Source organism: Papaver somniferum, chromosome 8 (genome assembly GCF_003573695.1).
Source record: "Papaver somniferum cultivar HN1 chromosome 8, ASM357369v1, whole genome shotgun sequence".
NCBI lineage: Eukaryota > Viridiplantae > Streptophyta > Magnoliopsida > Ranunculales > Papaveraceae > Papaver > Papaver somniferum.
In genome coordinates, this window is record NC_039365.1 from 983,333 (window position 1) to 999,483 (window position 16,151).

General features: G+C 40.0%; 1 protein-coding gene across 1 annotated transcript; it reads left to right on the forward strand.

Moving 5' to 3' along the window:
- The first annotated feature begins 4,035 nt into the window (after positions 1-4,035).
- Positions 4,036-5,445, forward strand: LOC113304138. The gene is made up of 3 exons (XM_026553199.1): positions 4,036-4,562; positions 4,704-4,989; positions 5,161-5,445. The coding sequence occupies exons 1-3, from the start codon at positions 4,036-4,038 to the stop codon at positions 5,443-5,445; spliced, it is 1,098 nt and encodes a 365-aa protein (XP_026408984.1).
- The last annotated feature ends 10,706 nt before the right edge of the window (positions 5,446-16,151 follow it).

The following is a 16,151-nucleotide window of genomic DNA, read 5'->3' on the forward strand; positions in this document are numbered from 1 at the left end:
TCATAAGGCAATGAATGATTTTCCCAGCATTAGGTTCAAGAAAGCTACTAATGAGAAGATGATGAATGATTTTCCGACTATAAGGTTCAAGAATACAATTAATCAGAAGGTAATGAATGATTTCTCAGACATAGGGTTCAAGAAAATGAGGCAAGCAAAATTTCGAGAAGATCCAAGAATCATAAAGAATAGAAGAATTGTTCAACCATTTGATCGGGGCAGCTAACATGATCCAGGCCCCGCAAGTGTTACTCGACCCAAGAAATACCATACCTAGGTAAGTTCTCAAATCTTAGACGGCGAACGCTTATAAAACTTAAGGAGAATTTTTTAGAAGTCCAATCTTTCTCTCAAGAAAATTAGATAGAAATAATTAGGGGCAGAGTCCTCGTTATGTTTGGCCCCTTTAATTAGAAAAAAAAAACTAGGGGCAAAGTCGTCAGCATGTCAAGCCCTGGTCAAAAAATAAATAAATATTGGGGCAGATTCATCACCATGTTTGGCCCCTTCAGTCAGTCAATCAATCAATTTTTTTTTTATTTTCAGTCAAAAAGGGCACCGCCATCATCATACTGGGCCCATGTCATTAGAGTATTTCAGTCGTTTATTACTTTGTTTGCTGTGTTGAAAGTCTTTTAATATTAGAGAGATATGTCAGTCCACTTGTATGTCATCGCTAGTCTTGTATGTCATCTCTTAAAGTTCTATGTGCAACGGACGTCCAATCCAAACAGATAGATTAAAAAAAATGAAATTCAAAAAAAAAAATTAAAAAAAGAGAAAAGAAAAGAAAAAGAAACAAAAAAGAGAAAAGAAAAAAAAAGTTATTAAATAGCAACTTGGGAAAATTGAGTAGCACTTAAAAGAGATTGAGAAAAAGAAGAGTTGAATGGAGAAAATTGAAGATTTGAAGCATCAAACGTCATCCCTGGAAAGCAGCAAGATCGTGAATCGTTTTTGCAGTTTCAAGCCAATTGTTGAAGTTAATTATAGCTAGGAGATAGCTGGGAGGATTGACAGATTTGAAAATTTGGATGGGAACGGTAATAATTTGGTGGCATCAGACACGTGGCAGGTCAGGGTTCCTAAACCTTTGTATGTATTGAGTATTTTGTTTTTCAAAATTATTTTCTAGGATTTGTTTTCTTATTTAAATATAAAAAAATAAAAAATAATAATAATACTTTGGATTGCTTACTATTTATTAGGAAGATGTGCTACTAATAGCTCCTTTGCAAGGTCATCAATTACAGGGTTTCTCTAGACTTTGGACGCAGAGCTCGAAGGGAAAGTGAGGTTTACTTTCTACATAAATATTGTGGCAATCAAGAATGCTCGGGGAAAATTATGGATCGTTGAAAGGACAAGAGATGATGAAAATATTTGAGCAAAGTCTTAAAGATTGAAGAGACGCTATTCGGACAATGCAATCGATGTGATGACGTAGCATGTGGTTAGAAGAATTAGTGCAATAAAGCACAACCTGTTTTCATAATAGTTGGTATAGCACAAGTACCACCTCGTCATTATCTCTATCATGACGATGTGTATTGGTACAAAATCAAAATATTTAAAAATAATTCGGATGAACTTTCTAGTATCATTCTGGATAATTTATGAACAATGAATCCAACATTTTAAATGTGGAAAATTGGTGTGTATGTCTTTGGCATTCAGTTGCACGCAAACCTCAGCCAAAGAGGGCAGCTGTAGACACCCCAATTTTACAGGGTCACCTTAGTATGCGGCAGGATCGTATCCGAAGTGGTCCTTGATATTAAGTATGTTGCGAGCCCAAAATAACTACATTTGGTGAGCCAGAGTCCACTATCAAATCAGCCCGTTCTATGCTATCCTAGTGACGCACTTGGACATATGCACTTTAGTTTCCACCTTTAATAAACGTGTCAACTTTGGCATAGGTGCCCACCGATCAAAAATAGCACTAGGCAGCTACACTTATATGCCAACTAAGTCCACCCGAACAGTACACCCATTAGTGCCCTAAGTCCCATTCGTTTCTTATACCAAAATTAGACTGTCCACCCGACTATAAAATGAGTACAAAATGTCGACACCATTTCTAGCTTTGCTCCCAAGTCTTTTCATTTAACTAAAATCCTAGGCTTAAACAAAATCTTTTGGAATTCGGTCCGCGAGTTATAACCCTAAAGGTGTCACCAGCCTTCCACAAAAAACTCATCAAAACAAAAGTAACACAAAAACCCCATCAAAATAAAATTAACACAAAAACCCCAAATTTAAATGTTGGCTTCATCAAATTTTATGATGAAACCAAAGTAAAAAATTTGATGAAGCCAACATTTAAATTTGGAGTTTTTGTATCAATTTTTAAAAATCGGGAGTTTTTATATCAATTTTGTTTACAATGGAGTTTTAATGGATCCCAATATTTGAGTGGGGTTTTTGTACCATAAGTTTGGTCACGTTGGGTTTTTATGCCTAGTTTTGTTTGGAATTTGATAATATTATCGGATAATTTTAATAATATGAGAATAATATTTTTTTTAAATGGAAAATGATATTTAGGTTTTTGTTTTGGACCATCGGATTTTTAATCATTTAATCCGAGGGTCGAAATTGATGGAGAGAAACTATAAATAGCTAGCTAAGTCGTGAGTTTAAAAGGGGGAAAATTTGGGGTAGAAATCTAGGAAAAAAATTTCAGAAAAGAAAAGAAGTTTGGATAAATAATTTAAGGGTCGACGGTGTTTACGGCACGATGTTGCTGCAACGTTGTTGGATTTCTTGTATTAAGCTAAGTAACATAATAATCATTTATCTGCGAAAACAGGTTTGGCTAAACACAGTTTCCTTTAGTTTTTTTGAAGTGATTCCGAGCGAACAATTGTGTACGAACTATTGATTATTTTTCGTCTGATAAAGCAAGCTCTTGGTGTTCACTGTGTTCATTAGTTGATAACTGCTTTGATCCATTCATAATATATAGCAATATTATATTTGTTTAATGCTTGATGGACGTCATGGTGCTCAATAGAGAAATTGATCTATTTAATTAGTAAAATATTATCAGTTGGCTTGTTTGGATATATATATTTGAGGTGCTAACTAACCATTTGAGAAATCAACAATATCAAGAGACCTTGCTAGTAGTGGTCGTCAGTAATCCGAACTAGTACATTCTTTTATAGCATCCAAGGTATTGATATCTTTGATTCCCGATTCATGAGAATAGAGATTTGAGAATAATAATTGGTAGTTAATAATAATAATTTATTTATTTATTGGTAATAATAACAATTTTTCCTTTATTATTGATTTATTTATTCAATTGAGGGTATCTAATATTTTGCTATTTTCCAGGTGATAGAAATTGATTTTTTTTTTTTGTATATTTTTGCGCTTAAACCCTAAAATCCCAATTATGAAGTAGAGGTCAATTTTCGGGTTGGACGGGCTGGGTGCCTCACACCTTCCTAGCCCATAACTTGATTTCCGGACATTTTTCTGAATATAGGACAAGTGCTTATTTTGGGTCCCAACTCCCTAAGTTGGGTGGCGGCTTCCCTTATTAATAATTTTCCACGTGATTCCCATTTTGGATATTTAGAGATCCTAACCGATTTCAACGGTATCTACAGCATGCCCGATTGACGAGGCAAAATGCCAGGTTAATATTGCAGAATCGTCAACTGAACGAAGAAGCGGCAGTTGACGCCACAGATTCGGAGGTGAACGTGATATCATCAGGAGAAGAAGAGTTACGACGAAGGAGATACACCCGCGAGGACGACGGAGGAGAGCAAATAAGGAAGCGACGAAGAGAAAACAGTGAAGAGAGAAGACTAAGAAGAGCATTGGAAATATCAAGTTGGGAAGATCAAAGGCGAAGATAAATGAGAGGAGAAGAGAAGATGAAAGACAACTCAAATTCAACCGGAAGGATGAGGAAGAAAGGAGACATGGTGAAGGAAGGCTCAGTGTGATGAGAGGAGACCTTGGAAGAGAAACGGAGGGAACCTGAAACAGGAAGTCTTGGATGAGCTGCGAGATATGAGAACACTGATAAACAATTCGCGAAGAGGCAGCAAAGTGCAGCTGGCAGAGGCAGTAGAAGAGGCCGATAAATCTCCATTTACCTATGAGATAATGTACGCGGACATCCCTGCGAAATGCGTGCTACCAACGGTACCAAGCATATTCAGCGGATCTGAAAGTGTTGTGCATCACTTGAAACAATACACCCTTTCGTTGATGCAATGGGGACGAAATGATATGGTACTTTGTCGATACTTCCCCGCGAGCTTGGCCGGGGAAGCGTTGGCCTGGTTTGACGGGCTACCAGAAAGATCGATTTCGTCATTCAAAGACTTACAAAGGATATTCCTGACCACTTATATAACTAACAACATGTTGAGGCCAGGAATTGAGACTCTATTCAATTTGAGAAGGATACCCACAGAAAGCCTGCGAGGATTAGTGACGAGGTGGAGAACGGTATGCAGCGAGCTTGCATGGAGAGTTGACGAGAAAAATTTCATCTTAGCTTTCGTGAACGCTTTAATCCCAACTGACCTGCTGTACACTCAAATATTCATTATTCGAAACTCTTCGACGATGAATTAATTGAGAGAGTACCAAGAGGAGTACATAGACTTGGAAGAAAAGCATAGGCAAGTTAGCGAAGTGGCATCGATTCCACCTAAATAAGGAAATTCAAGGCTATTAACAAGGACAGTGCATGTCGTGGAGAATGATTCGAAACATGAAAAGGGAGAGCCTTCAACTCCATTCCTAGCGAAGCTTGTAGCCGTAACAAGTGGAGATCAAGAATGGATCAATCAACAAAGGTATAAGGAGTCAAGACGAAGGAATTACGAGCCACGAAGTTACAATACAGGGTATCAACAAAGGAATAATCAAGGACCTAGATTTGGAGAGAGGAGACCAAATGCACCAGATTTCGAAGATTTGAAGCTCCCAAGGCTTAACATGACTGTGGAAAAGGTATATGAGGAAATAGTATTAACAGAAGAGATCCCACCACCCCCAAATTTGGGAAGAGAGCCACCCCCAGGGACCAGGAGTCATGAGTTCTGCAGATACCATCGTTTTCATGGGCACCACACAAAGGACTGTTGAAACATTTGACGAATTATACTTCATCTGATAGAACAGGGAAAACTCGCACATTTTGTGGAAGGCTATGTGCCTCCACCACCCCCACCACTTCGTGACAATCAGCAGATATACCGAATTGAAATAGATCGGGGAACACAAAAGCCGAATTGTAAGACGATAATACATGCAGCGAAGAGCATCCAAAATTTACATGACAACATACTTAAAAGAGTACATAAGAGGGACTTCGAAGGCAACGAGATATTCAGCGTTACAACAAGAGAACCATTAGAGGAATGGCAGAAAAGAGAAATAACGTTCTCAACAAAGGATGCACCCTAAGGAGGAAATTTCTCACACAAACCCATTGGTTTTAACCCTGAATTTTGGGAAATATTCAAAGTGGGAAGAAGATCAAGATGAAAAGAAGAAAATATGGGCAATTGACAGGATCCTGGTAGATACGGGGAGCTCGGTCTATATACTCTTTTACCATACCTTTAGAACCATGGGGTACAAGGACTCAGATCTCGTGCCATAGACGTACAACATATATGGATTTAATGGAGTTGCATCTAAGCCGAAAGGAGAACTAGTTGTAAAAACTTTCGCTGGCGAGTTGGAAACGAAAGTCACAGTATGGGTGATATACATAGACTCACCTTACAATGCTCTCATAGGGAGACCATAGATACACGGGATAAAAGGGATTGCATCTACATATCATCAGGCAATACGATTTCCCATGCCAAGTGAGATTGGCGAGATAAGAGGAGACCTACGGAACACGCAAGATTGCATCAAGAAGGATGTCCATAACTATGAGGAGAAACAAAGAAAGAAAATTGAGCAAAGGAAGAAGGCCTGCGAAGAAAGAAGAGCGGAGCAACTGATGGTATTAACAATCGAGAAATGTGAAGAGTTGGACGCAACACAAAGGGAAAAAATGACGAGTGATGGTGAGAAGGAACTTGAGATGACTCCAGAAAAGGGAGGTCAAGCTGAGGTAAAGCAAATTGGAAAAGCAAAGAAAGGAAAAACGGCTGAAGGAAGCGAGGCATCGAGAAGTGACAAAGAAACCCCTACCATTAAAGAAAAACGAGCCCCGCGAGGAGGAGCAAAGATAAACACTTCTAAGCGTAAAAAGGCGTTGAAACAAGAGGCTGATGAAAGCGTTGAATTGCATGATCCTCTAGGTAAAGGGAAAAAGGCTTACGAGGAAGAAGAAATGAAGCGATAGAAGGAGGAACTCTATCAATAAAGAAGAAAGAAAAAAGACTTAGTGAGGGAACACATAAGGTTGGAAAGACAAAATTAGAAGCTTATAATTAAGAACAATCATTTAAAAAGGAAGCGAGAGGGGAGTAGTGCGCGAAGAGGAGAATATGCTCTAAAAGGGATAGCTGAAGGAAGTCGCGACTATCGGCGAGATAACAAGGGACGAGGGGAATAAAACGAACGATAAGACTTAAAGAGAGCCATAGAGAATAGCAGGAAGGAATTCAGAGAAAAAGAGTATGGACGGCAGGAGAGGAAACAATACTCAAATAATATAAAAGCCAACCGGGATGCAACCCAAACTAATGAACAAATACGCAAGAAGCGAACCATGCAAACCAGAAATAGCAGCACTGTTTTCGTTAAGGCAAAGAGAAAATGAAAATCTGCGAAGTCTAGTGGCGAGATGGGACGCGATCTGCAGAGAACTAAAAGGAAGGATTTCATAGGAAGATTTAGTGCGCTCATTCATCTACGCGTTGTCAACTAGGCAGCCATTATTCACGACGTTGTTGAAGATCAAAAACGAAGTAAAGATGCAGGAATTGAAAATATATCAGTCTGATCACATTCACATGGAAGAAGAATACTGATAAGGAAGAATGATAGAAACCATATGGATGTACTTAATTCAGCCTATCAATATAATTGATAATATATCAAATTTCAAAAAGATAGCAATGAAATTTTTATGAATTTTGATAAATCGTATCACGAATATGAATTTCACAAGAGCAAGGTAAGACTTCACATTAGGAGTTCAAATAAGATTCATGAAATAAGAAGTTTCTAGAGAAACTTAAAACCTTCGCCCTAGGAAGGATGAGAATCCACGGCATGCACCCTAGTTCGCATGAAAGTGCAAGCGTCAAGACCTAACGCATGTGGTGAACAACTCTCAGAAAGATAATCTAGGGAAAATGATAATACCTATCTGCTAAGGGTCCCTTTTATGATGGCCTTCAGTATGGGGTGCAGAAATATGACTAAGGTGCCGACGTATTCGGTTGAGCTGCGGGTGCCTGGGACGTCTGGAGCGTTACCGTCCATGTCCGTATGGAAAGTATTGGCTACGATGCACTCGATCCCAATGAAACCTCACTTAGGGTGTGACTTCGTAACCCCAAGCCATATCGGCGAAGGTGATAAGAAGTCACGAAAACAACTGACTATCGTAATAACTAGATGGGAGGAGACCAACATGCATATTAGGGTTAACCTCCTTGAAGGGGAAATCAGGGGGACTATAAAGGGATGACACCCTCCAGATTAGGGAGCTGTGTGACCCAAAAAGACGGCAATGCCATGGGACTAACATTCATGGGAATGGCTAGACCTGTCGCATTGTCGCGAGATGGGGTCAAAACAAATGTTAAGACGAGGTTGATGGATTGTTATTTGAATGAGTAATAAGCGCCTGAGACTTCTTCGAATAAAATCCTTCAAAAAGGATGAGGCAAAATAAGACCTTAACTAGGAGGCGCACTAAGACCTTGTATAAAGTAACACATAACAGTCAGAAAGTGAATAAGAACTAAATACGGTGAGATGCTTCATGGATTCCAAAAGAAAAGAAGGTACATGAAAAATCTGGCGAGATTCAAAGCTTGTGAGGTCACAATGAAGTGATAAAGGCAAAGCTATAGTCCAACTTGTGTGGCTTCGTCTTGATCAGCTAATGCTCAACAAGAACAACAGCGAAGGGAAAGACAAGAGGCAAAGGAAAGGGCAAACGAAATAAGAAATCCGATGATGAAGACAACGTGAGAGATGCAGACGAAATACAAGATAAGATGCGACGAGATACTTCGTGAAGGATTTAGCAAGGTCGAGGCACCACTGGGGAGGTATCGATTAACTGTGCACCCTACCTCGGAAACACACAAAAGAATAAGAGGCAAGTATATACTTTTAATTTCATTATTCTTTTGAGTATTCCCTCGGTAAGTATATATTGGGAAAAATAGAAAATCATGGTGATAACATAAAAATCAATCAAAGTGCTACTGTTGATGGTGGTTTTTAGCTTAGGGTTAAAATCGTAAAACCTTACATCTGACATGACATCACTAGGACCACTATCGCATTTATCGAATCATTCAACACGCCTACGTAAGAATTACCAGGGTATCTTTTTTTTTCACATATATATGTGTCATGTTCCACGTTAGAACCCTTAGTATTGACCGACATCACCTTCGTACACCAAACCCTAAATTCTTACACCACTGTGTCAATGGCAAACCATGCCAGCCACGTCTCCGCGCAAAGGCATGCCAACCATGCCAGCCGCATGTGCCAATGGCATGCCGTGCCATCCACATCTCCGCACCAAGGCATGCCAACCATGCCAGCCACACCACCGTGCCAATGGAAAACCATTCCAGCCACGTCTCCGTGCCAAAGCATGCCGACCATGCCAGCCGCGCTGCCGTTCCAGCCACATATCCGCGCCAAGTCATGCCAACCATGCCAGCCGCACCACCGTGCCAATGGCAAACCATGCCATCGACGTCTCCGCGCCAAAGCATGCCAACCATGCCAGCCGCACCACCGCGCCAATGGAAAGCCGTGCCAGCCACATCTCTGCGCCAAGGCATGTCAACCATGCTATCCGCACCACCGTGCCAATGGAAAACCATGCCAGCCACGTCTCCGCGTCAAGGCATGCCAACCATGCCAGCCGCACCACCGTGTCAATGGCAAGCCATGCCAGCCACGTCTCTGCGCCAAAGCATGCCAACCATGCCAGCCGCGCCACCGTGCCAATGGTAAACCATGCCAGCCACGTCTCTGCGCCAAGGAATGCCAACCATTCCAGCCGCACCACATGTGCCAATGACATGCCGTGCCAGCCATACCTCCGCGCCAAGGCATTCCAACCATGTCAGCCGCGCCACCGTGCCAATGGAAAACCATGCCAGCCACGATTCCATGCCAAAGCCATGCCGGCCCCGCTACATGCCGCTGGCTGCGAAAACGAAGGGTTGCAACAATCAACGACCACCCTTCCATCTGAGATGCAGATCTTATCCGTCCAAGGTCGCCAGCCAACGCATGGTAACCTTTGGCCCAACGCCAAAACCCTAGTTTTGGCCATGCCTAAACCGCGCCAAGGCATGCCAACCATGCCACATGTGCCAATGGCATGCCGTGCCAGCCACCTTGCCGCGCCTAAACCATACCATGCCGGCCTTCCCTCACGGCTGCCAAAACGAAGGCGTGCGACAATCAATAGCCACCCTTCCATCTTAGATGCAAATCTTAACCGTCCAAGGTCACCAACCAACGCATGGTAACCTTTGGCCCAACGCCAAACCCTAGTTTTGGCCACGCCAAACCGCGCCAAGGCATGCCATGCCACATGTTCCAATGGCATGCCAACCACCTTGCCACGCCATACCATGCCGACGTTCCCTTCACGGCTACCAAAACGAAGGCGTGCGACAATAAACGGCCTTCCTTCCATCTTAGATGCAAATCTCAGCCGTCCAAGGTCACCAACCAACACATGGTAACCTTTGGCCCAACGCCAAAACCCTAGTTTTGGTCACACCCAAACCGCGCCAAGTCATTCCGGCCATGCCACATGTGCCAATGGCATGCCAGCCACCTTGTCGCGCCATACCTTCCCGGCCTTCCCTATGCGGTTACCCAAACAAAGGCTGGCGACGATCAACGACCATACTTCCATCTCAGATGCAAATCTTAGTCGTCCAAGGTCGCCAACCAACGCATGGTAACCTTTGTCCCAACGCTAAAACCTTTGTTTTGGCCACGCCCTAACCGCGCTAAGGCATGCCAGTCATGTGACATGTGCCAATGGCATGCCAACCACCTTGCCGCGCCATACCATGCCGTCCTTCCCTATTCGGCTACCAAAACAAAGGCTTGCGAAGATCAACTGTCGCATTTCCATATAAGATGCATATCTTAGCCGTCAAAGGTTACCAGCTAACACATGGAAACCTTTGGCCCGACGCCAAGCCCTAGTATGGTCGTGTCCAAACAAATCCAAAACCCTAACTTTTGGCCGCGCCTAAACTAGGCCATATTAAAGCCGTACCGGCCATGCTTTCATGTCACTGGATACCAAACGAAGGGTTGCAATAATCAACGGCTACCCTTCCTCTCAAGATGCAAAATCTCGACCGACGAAGGTCACCAATGATCCGGTAAGTCTCCTATGCTCAACTTGCCGAACAACAATATGCTACATGTTTTCCACGAAAACACTCGAGACATCAACACATGTCACAAACTGGGGGATGGTCATTGGGTATTGGTTTGGCGGTTTACAGCGTGCGGCATACACTACGCCCGTTATAAGACAGTGTCATAAGGATGAGGCGGTTAGTAAATACAGGGAGTAATGGTGAAACACTTTATTTTATGGAACATCAATTCCAGGCGTTACCGGTTACCACCTCCTCCCATTTACTCATCCGTTTTCCATTTTTTACGAGACCAGAGTACGTTTCACTTCGACTTGTATAAATAGGTATTACCTATTTCCACCGAACAATAAGTTCTGGTCAGGAGCATACAACACTCAGAAAATATTTGTTATCTTTCCATATGTTAGCTTCCCACTTTCTGATACAAGTCATGAAACAACTACTCTTCCAGAATCAACTATTCTGGTCTCAACACTCTCTTCGATGCCTCCCCAAAACCAACCCTTCTCCTTCACTTTGTGACCAAAGCAAGTCTAGAACGACCATTTCTTGGTTTAGGCCGGATTTGTAAAGATTGATCTCTCGAATCTAAAGTACTCCCTTGCAGTATATTGTTTAGGGTTTAAACTCGTTTCTCACCCACACACCTGAAATTACCAAAATCATCAGAAATCATTTTCACGCTCAAACAATTGGCGTCCACAGTGGGAGATTGATCTTTCGGTTACAATGTCAACTTTCAATCCTCGATCTCATATTTCGACCCAGACGTCAAGACGGTAGAATCCAAACGACCCGCCCAGGGATCGACGACTCAGTTAACTGACGGCCGGGTTACCAGTCATGACACGAAAAGGGATGTCTGGGGACATTCCGCAGTCACGGCGGTGCTTCCTACAAAACTCGGTCTTACACCCGGGAGATTCCTTTTCATCAGGAGATCCGAAAAACCGAGTAAGTCTTGCTAGACAAAATACATGGCCTACTACTTCAAGTCTTCACAAGGAAATAAGGATATGGTTATCAGCACAAATTTTCTTAATAGCCGCATCACGAATTCAGATATCATCCTTGCTATTATTAGATACAGAGACAATCAGCTTTTTCTTAATTCTGTGATACTTAGAATTACGGGCGGCTAAGTCAGCTTCTAGACTTTCAATATTCTCAAGATGTTTCTTTTCACCATCTTCGAAAGGAGATCAGAGTGTTAAGCGATTGAAGAATATTTTTCAAGAATAACACGCATAAAAGAATAATAAACAACCTTTTTTGTTAGAAATAGTATCCTTAACCAGTGCAACATGGTCAGATTCAAGGCTCACATTCACATTTAAACCTTCTCTAGCATTATTTAAGACTCTAACAGCCGAATCAAACTCAGCTTCACTTTATATGATAAAACGAGAATGAATTAACTTCTCTTGTTCAATAAGTGCGTTGTTTTCGCTTATGGCACGATCTTGATCTATTTGAACTTGAAGAATGGTTTCTTGAAATTCCTTCAAAGCCTTAGCACCATTAAAAGCAATCTGATACTTTTCATTGATAAGGGAATTAACCTTTGTTTCCAAAACCTTAATCCTTTTTTTGGATTCCCAAAAACGACGTTTAAAGCCATTACTGGCAGTTAAGACACTCATATGGTCAATACTTAGAAGTTGGTACCCTAACTTAAGTTCCTTCAAAGATAGGGTTTTTATTTTTTCTTCAGTCAGATTATTCATAGAAGAGTTAAGATACTTAAGGAGGGTATCATCATCAATAGGATGACGGAAGAACCAAAATAGAGAAGATGCTTCATTAGAGAGACGATAAATTTTTGCAATAATACACAATTAAAAGAAAATAACGGTGGAAAACGAATAAAAGAAGAGAAGAAATAAAGAATTACGCACCAGTTAATTGATCATTCCTCTTGCGAAGATCAGATATATCGTTCGCATAAGCAGAAACCTCAGACTCAAGATTGGTATTCTTAGCCTCAAGCTTGGTATTCTTAGCCTCAAGAGAGCGAAACATTCTTTGGTAATCCAAAGAAATCGCATATGACATGCGAGGCATCTGCGAAGATAAAGAATGAGTATTAAATTAAGGACATTAAAACATTATCAAAGAAAGTGTGAAGGTATAGGAATTACCAAACAACCAAATGAAAACTGAAAGCTTGGGCTTAACAGTGAAGAAGCTCCACGAAGATATTCATTATCTAGAGAAGGGGAATCAAAATTTTTGGAAACCATTCCAAAGCTATGATGTAAATCTTCATCTCCAACAGCTGACATTGAATCGGAAAAGAGATGAGATAATTGATCCATAAAAGATTTGATTGAAGGATCTTCAGAGAAAAGAATGTCATCATCACTAGATTCCGAGTTTGAAGAAGGATAAATTTTTTTTCGCTTCTTGGAGAGATTCGCAGAAGAAGATTTAGAAGATCTAGAAGCAGTCTTCTTGTATCTCATAATACCTTTCCCCTTTTCTTTAGAACTTGAAGTTTCCACCTAAGCGAATATTAAAAGATAAGAAATAGAGGCAACAATATTGTTAAAATAGGATAAAGAGTATTTCTTACTTCATCATTTTGCGAAGGTGACGCATTGATAAATTTCATAGCCCTTTTAGCTTTATTTGCTTGTTTAGCAGTCTGACATCAAAATAATCGGTAATTAAGAGGTAAAGAAACATGAAATAATGCGAAAGAAAGAATATTCTTGCGAAGGCAACATACCACTTTAGCCTTTTCGTTCCAGTTGAATTCCCAAGGTTGATAATCAGAAAAACCCTCAGGAAGGGGAAGAGATGAACCATCAAAAACCTGCCAGAGATGTAAGGACCTACTAAGACAACGGGACAATCTAGCTATCGTGTATCATTGGATCTGCGAGCAATATTATTGGAGTTATCATTAAAATCAACATCTCACATAATCTTTTCATCTTATGTGAATCCATCTTTTCTCCTCAGATGAGTAGCCCATTCGGACAAATTATTCTTCATGATTGCAACTTGGTAATGTTTGAAGAAATTCTCGAGGGTATAATCGGCAGGATTGATTACTTTATCCTTGTGTAAGTGATTGCGTACTTATTTGGAATACAAGGATTCTAGACCTGCTGCGCCACGAGCATATTCTAGGACTATTCTAACGGCATCACCGCTTAATTGAAAAATACCCCGTGCGAACCTTTCATCTGAAAGAATTTCGTAGAATAGAGGAATTTCTGGATCATACAAGGGAATAGGAAGACCAGCGAGAAGTTGTCCTACTGTAACAATAATCTTTTGATCAGTCAATTCTCTAGAAGAAATTAATTCAAGACTAAGTTTGGATGAATGACAGGATCCAGTGGGAAGGGAATGCGAATAGCCTCTTGCACCGAATTCCTTTTTCAATCTGGTGAATTCTGCTTCACTTCTCCAGCAAGTAGGAGGCATTTTAAGAATGGGAATGGAGGTTATATATATATATATATAAAATAAATTTAATCAAGATCAGATCAACGAAGTTAAGATCAGATGATCAAAGAAGCTATAATCAGACAACGAGAAGAAAGAAGAAAAGTGCGAAGAAGGATGAGAGTGATAAGAAGATACGATGAACTGTTAAAGTTAATGAAACAGTAGCAGAAGAAAACAAGAAAAGAAGAAGAACATAAGCTGAAAGAGAAAGAGGGTAAAAATGTAGAGAGAAGAAGATGAATGAAAGTAAATAGAAAATTTACTCCCGTTTCCCAAGATTTTACCTCTTAAATGCGATGATTGAAGAATGAACGGATAAGAGAAGGCGGTTATAAAGGACGTGTCAGATAATGAATGGATGAGAGGACACGCGTAAATTGGAAATCCTAAATCACGGAAGAATGTTGGCAGTTAAGATTACGAAAAGATAAGAAGGTGCGGTATTGTACACTAAAGGTTTCTCTAATCGCTCATTCTATTGAAGGAACGACATGAGAAGAGGCAAAATCTAGGGGTAAATTACCGCACACTCATCAAGTACGTGAAGTCATAATAATTAAGTATGAGCGAAGGATTTCGCGTATAGCTTATTTAGAGTGACGTATCAGACGACGTCAGAATAATCACGAGTAACGTGTGACAAACCATGCGAAAATAAGAGTGTGTGCGAGAATAGTCAATGTAAGTGTGACCAGATCCGAAAATAAGGGCTTTATTAGCTGTCATCCATTATGTAAAACCCTATATAAGGGATTGAACGGTCATGTAAAGGGAGAGATCTTTCTGAGAGCTTAGCCAAAAAATTTAGGAGAGAGAAAGTTTATTTGGAGAGCAAGTTAGGGTTTTCATATCATCTTGTATCCAATTTTAAGATCTTAATGAATGATTTTATGATTTCCACCATGATTACTTAGAGTCCAATTAGATTTCTATACCGATGTGGTTGTAGGATTTCCTACAACTACAGTGTGAATACGAAAAATAAAAACTTTCAAATTTGTTTTGTTTGCATGATCCTTAAAATCTTGTACATGCATTTGCGGGGATGATTTATAAGTTTTTTTGTCTCACATGAAATGGTATCAACTCCAAATATTGATACCAGCCTTTAGCAATCACGGAATTCTTTTATCTATTTTTACACAGTATTCACTCACCGATAATCATCCCTTAGCTAACTTGTTTTTTTTTTGCTCTTTGAATGAGTCATCTAATTATCCCATTCCATTCGATGTGATTCAACTACTTAAACTTAGTTCGGTTGGTCACATCTTTTTTGCTCATACAATACAAAGTTTAAAACAACGCAATATATAATACCCAGAACCAATCTCCTCCTTACGGTAGTTTGGTGATTTTTCTTTTGGGGTTTTTCTTTATCCTGTTGTGTTATCCTGGTTGGTGGCTGCTGTGTTTGCAGCTTTGTGATTCTTAGTCTTCTTCTTAATATAATACTTTATTTACCAAGCAAACAAAAAATATTAATGTCAGAGCTCTCTGCTTTCATGATATGCTTTGGGATGTTGGTGAAAACTAAAAATTGGGTTTCAATATTTCCCAGAAAATACACGGGAGGAAGAGGAGATTTGCATTTCTCATCCACTACAACTCATAATAAAAATGCAGCATCTCTTAAATCTGTTTCTTAAGAGTCGAAGTGTGGAATTCCAAACAACGAGTGATATAATCAATACAAATTTTTAATGCTTATCGTCTATCCTGGTATACAAATTTTTATTTTCTTCTCGAATTGTAAATTTTCTTAAATTTTTATAAATGATCTGTGCTATGGTGAATCTATTGGCCATAAGTGTTGGTGTTCGGGTGATTCATGATATAGGAGAACGGCGTATCGATCTTCACTTAAAGCTAACATTCATCGGTTTTACTTCTACTAATTTAAATGTTTTATTTTTTCTGTATGCTTCTTTTGTTTTTATAAATAGAAATGAAATGAATGTTTATGTGCTTAGTTTCTTCTCCTTTAGTTTAATTTGTTTTTGAGTGTAAGTAAGAGTTAATTCAGAAAATGGGTCCAAATTTTTTTAAAACATGGTTTTAATGGACGAGTAAAAATTAGTATGGGTGAAATGGACACCAAAAAAATAGCAAGGATCTTAAACTTAAAAA

Bases quoted from the DNA above. Each gene is read 5' to 3' on its own strand.
- LOC113304138 (XM_026553199.1), top strand. From the start codon at position 4,036: ATGAGAACACTGATAAACAATTCGCGAAGAGGCAGCAAAGTGCAGCTG. The intron at 4,563-4,703 runs GTACACTCAAAT...AGGAAATTCAAG, and splicing joins TTAATCCCAACTGACCTGCT to GCTATTAACAAGGACAGTGC. The intron at 4,990-5,160 runs GTATATGAGGAA...CTGATAGAACAG, and splicing joins TTAACATGACTGTGGAAAAG to GGAAAACTCGCACATTTTGT.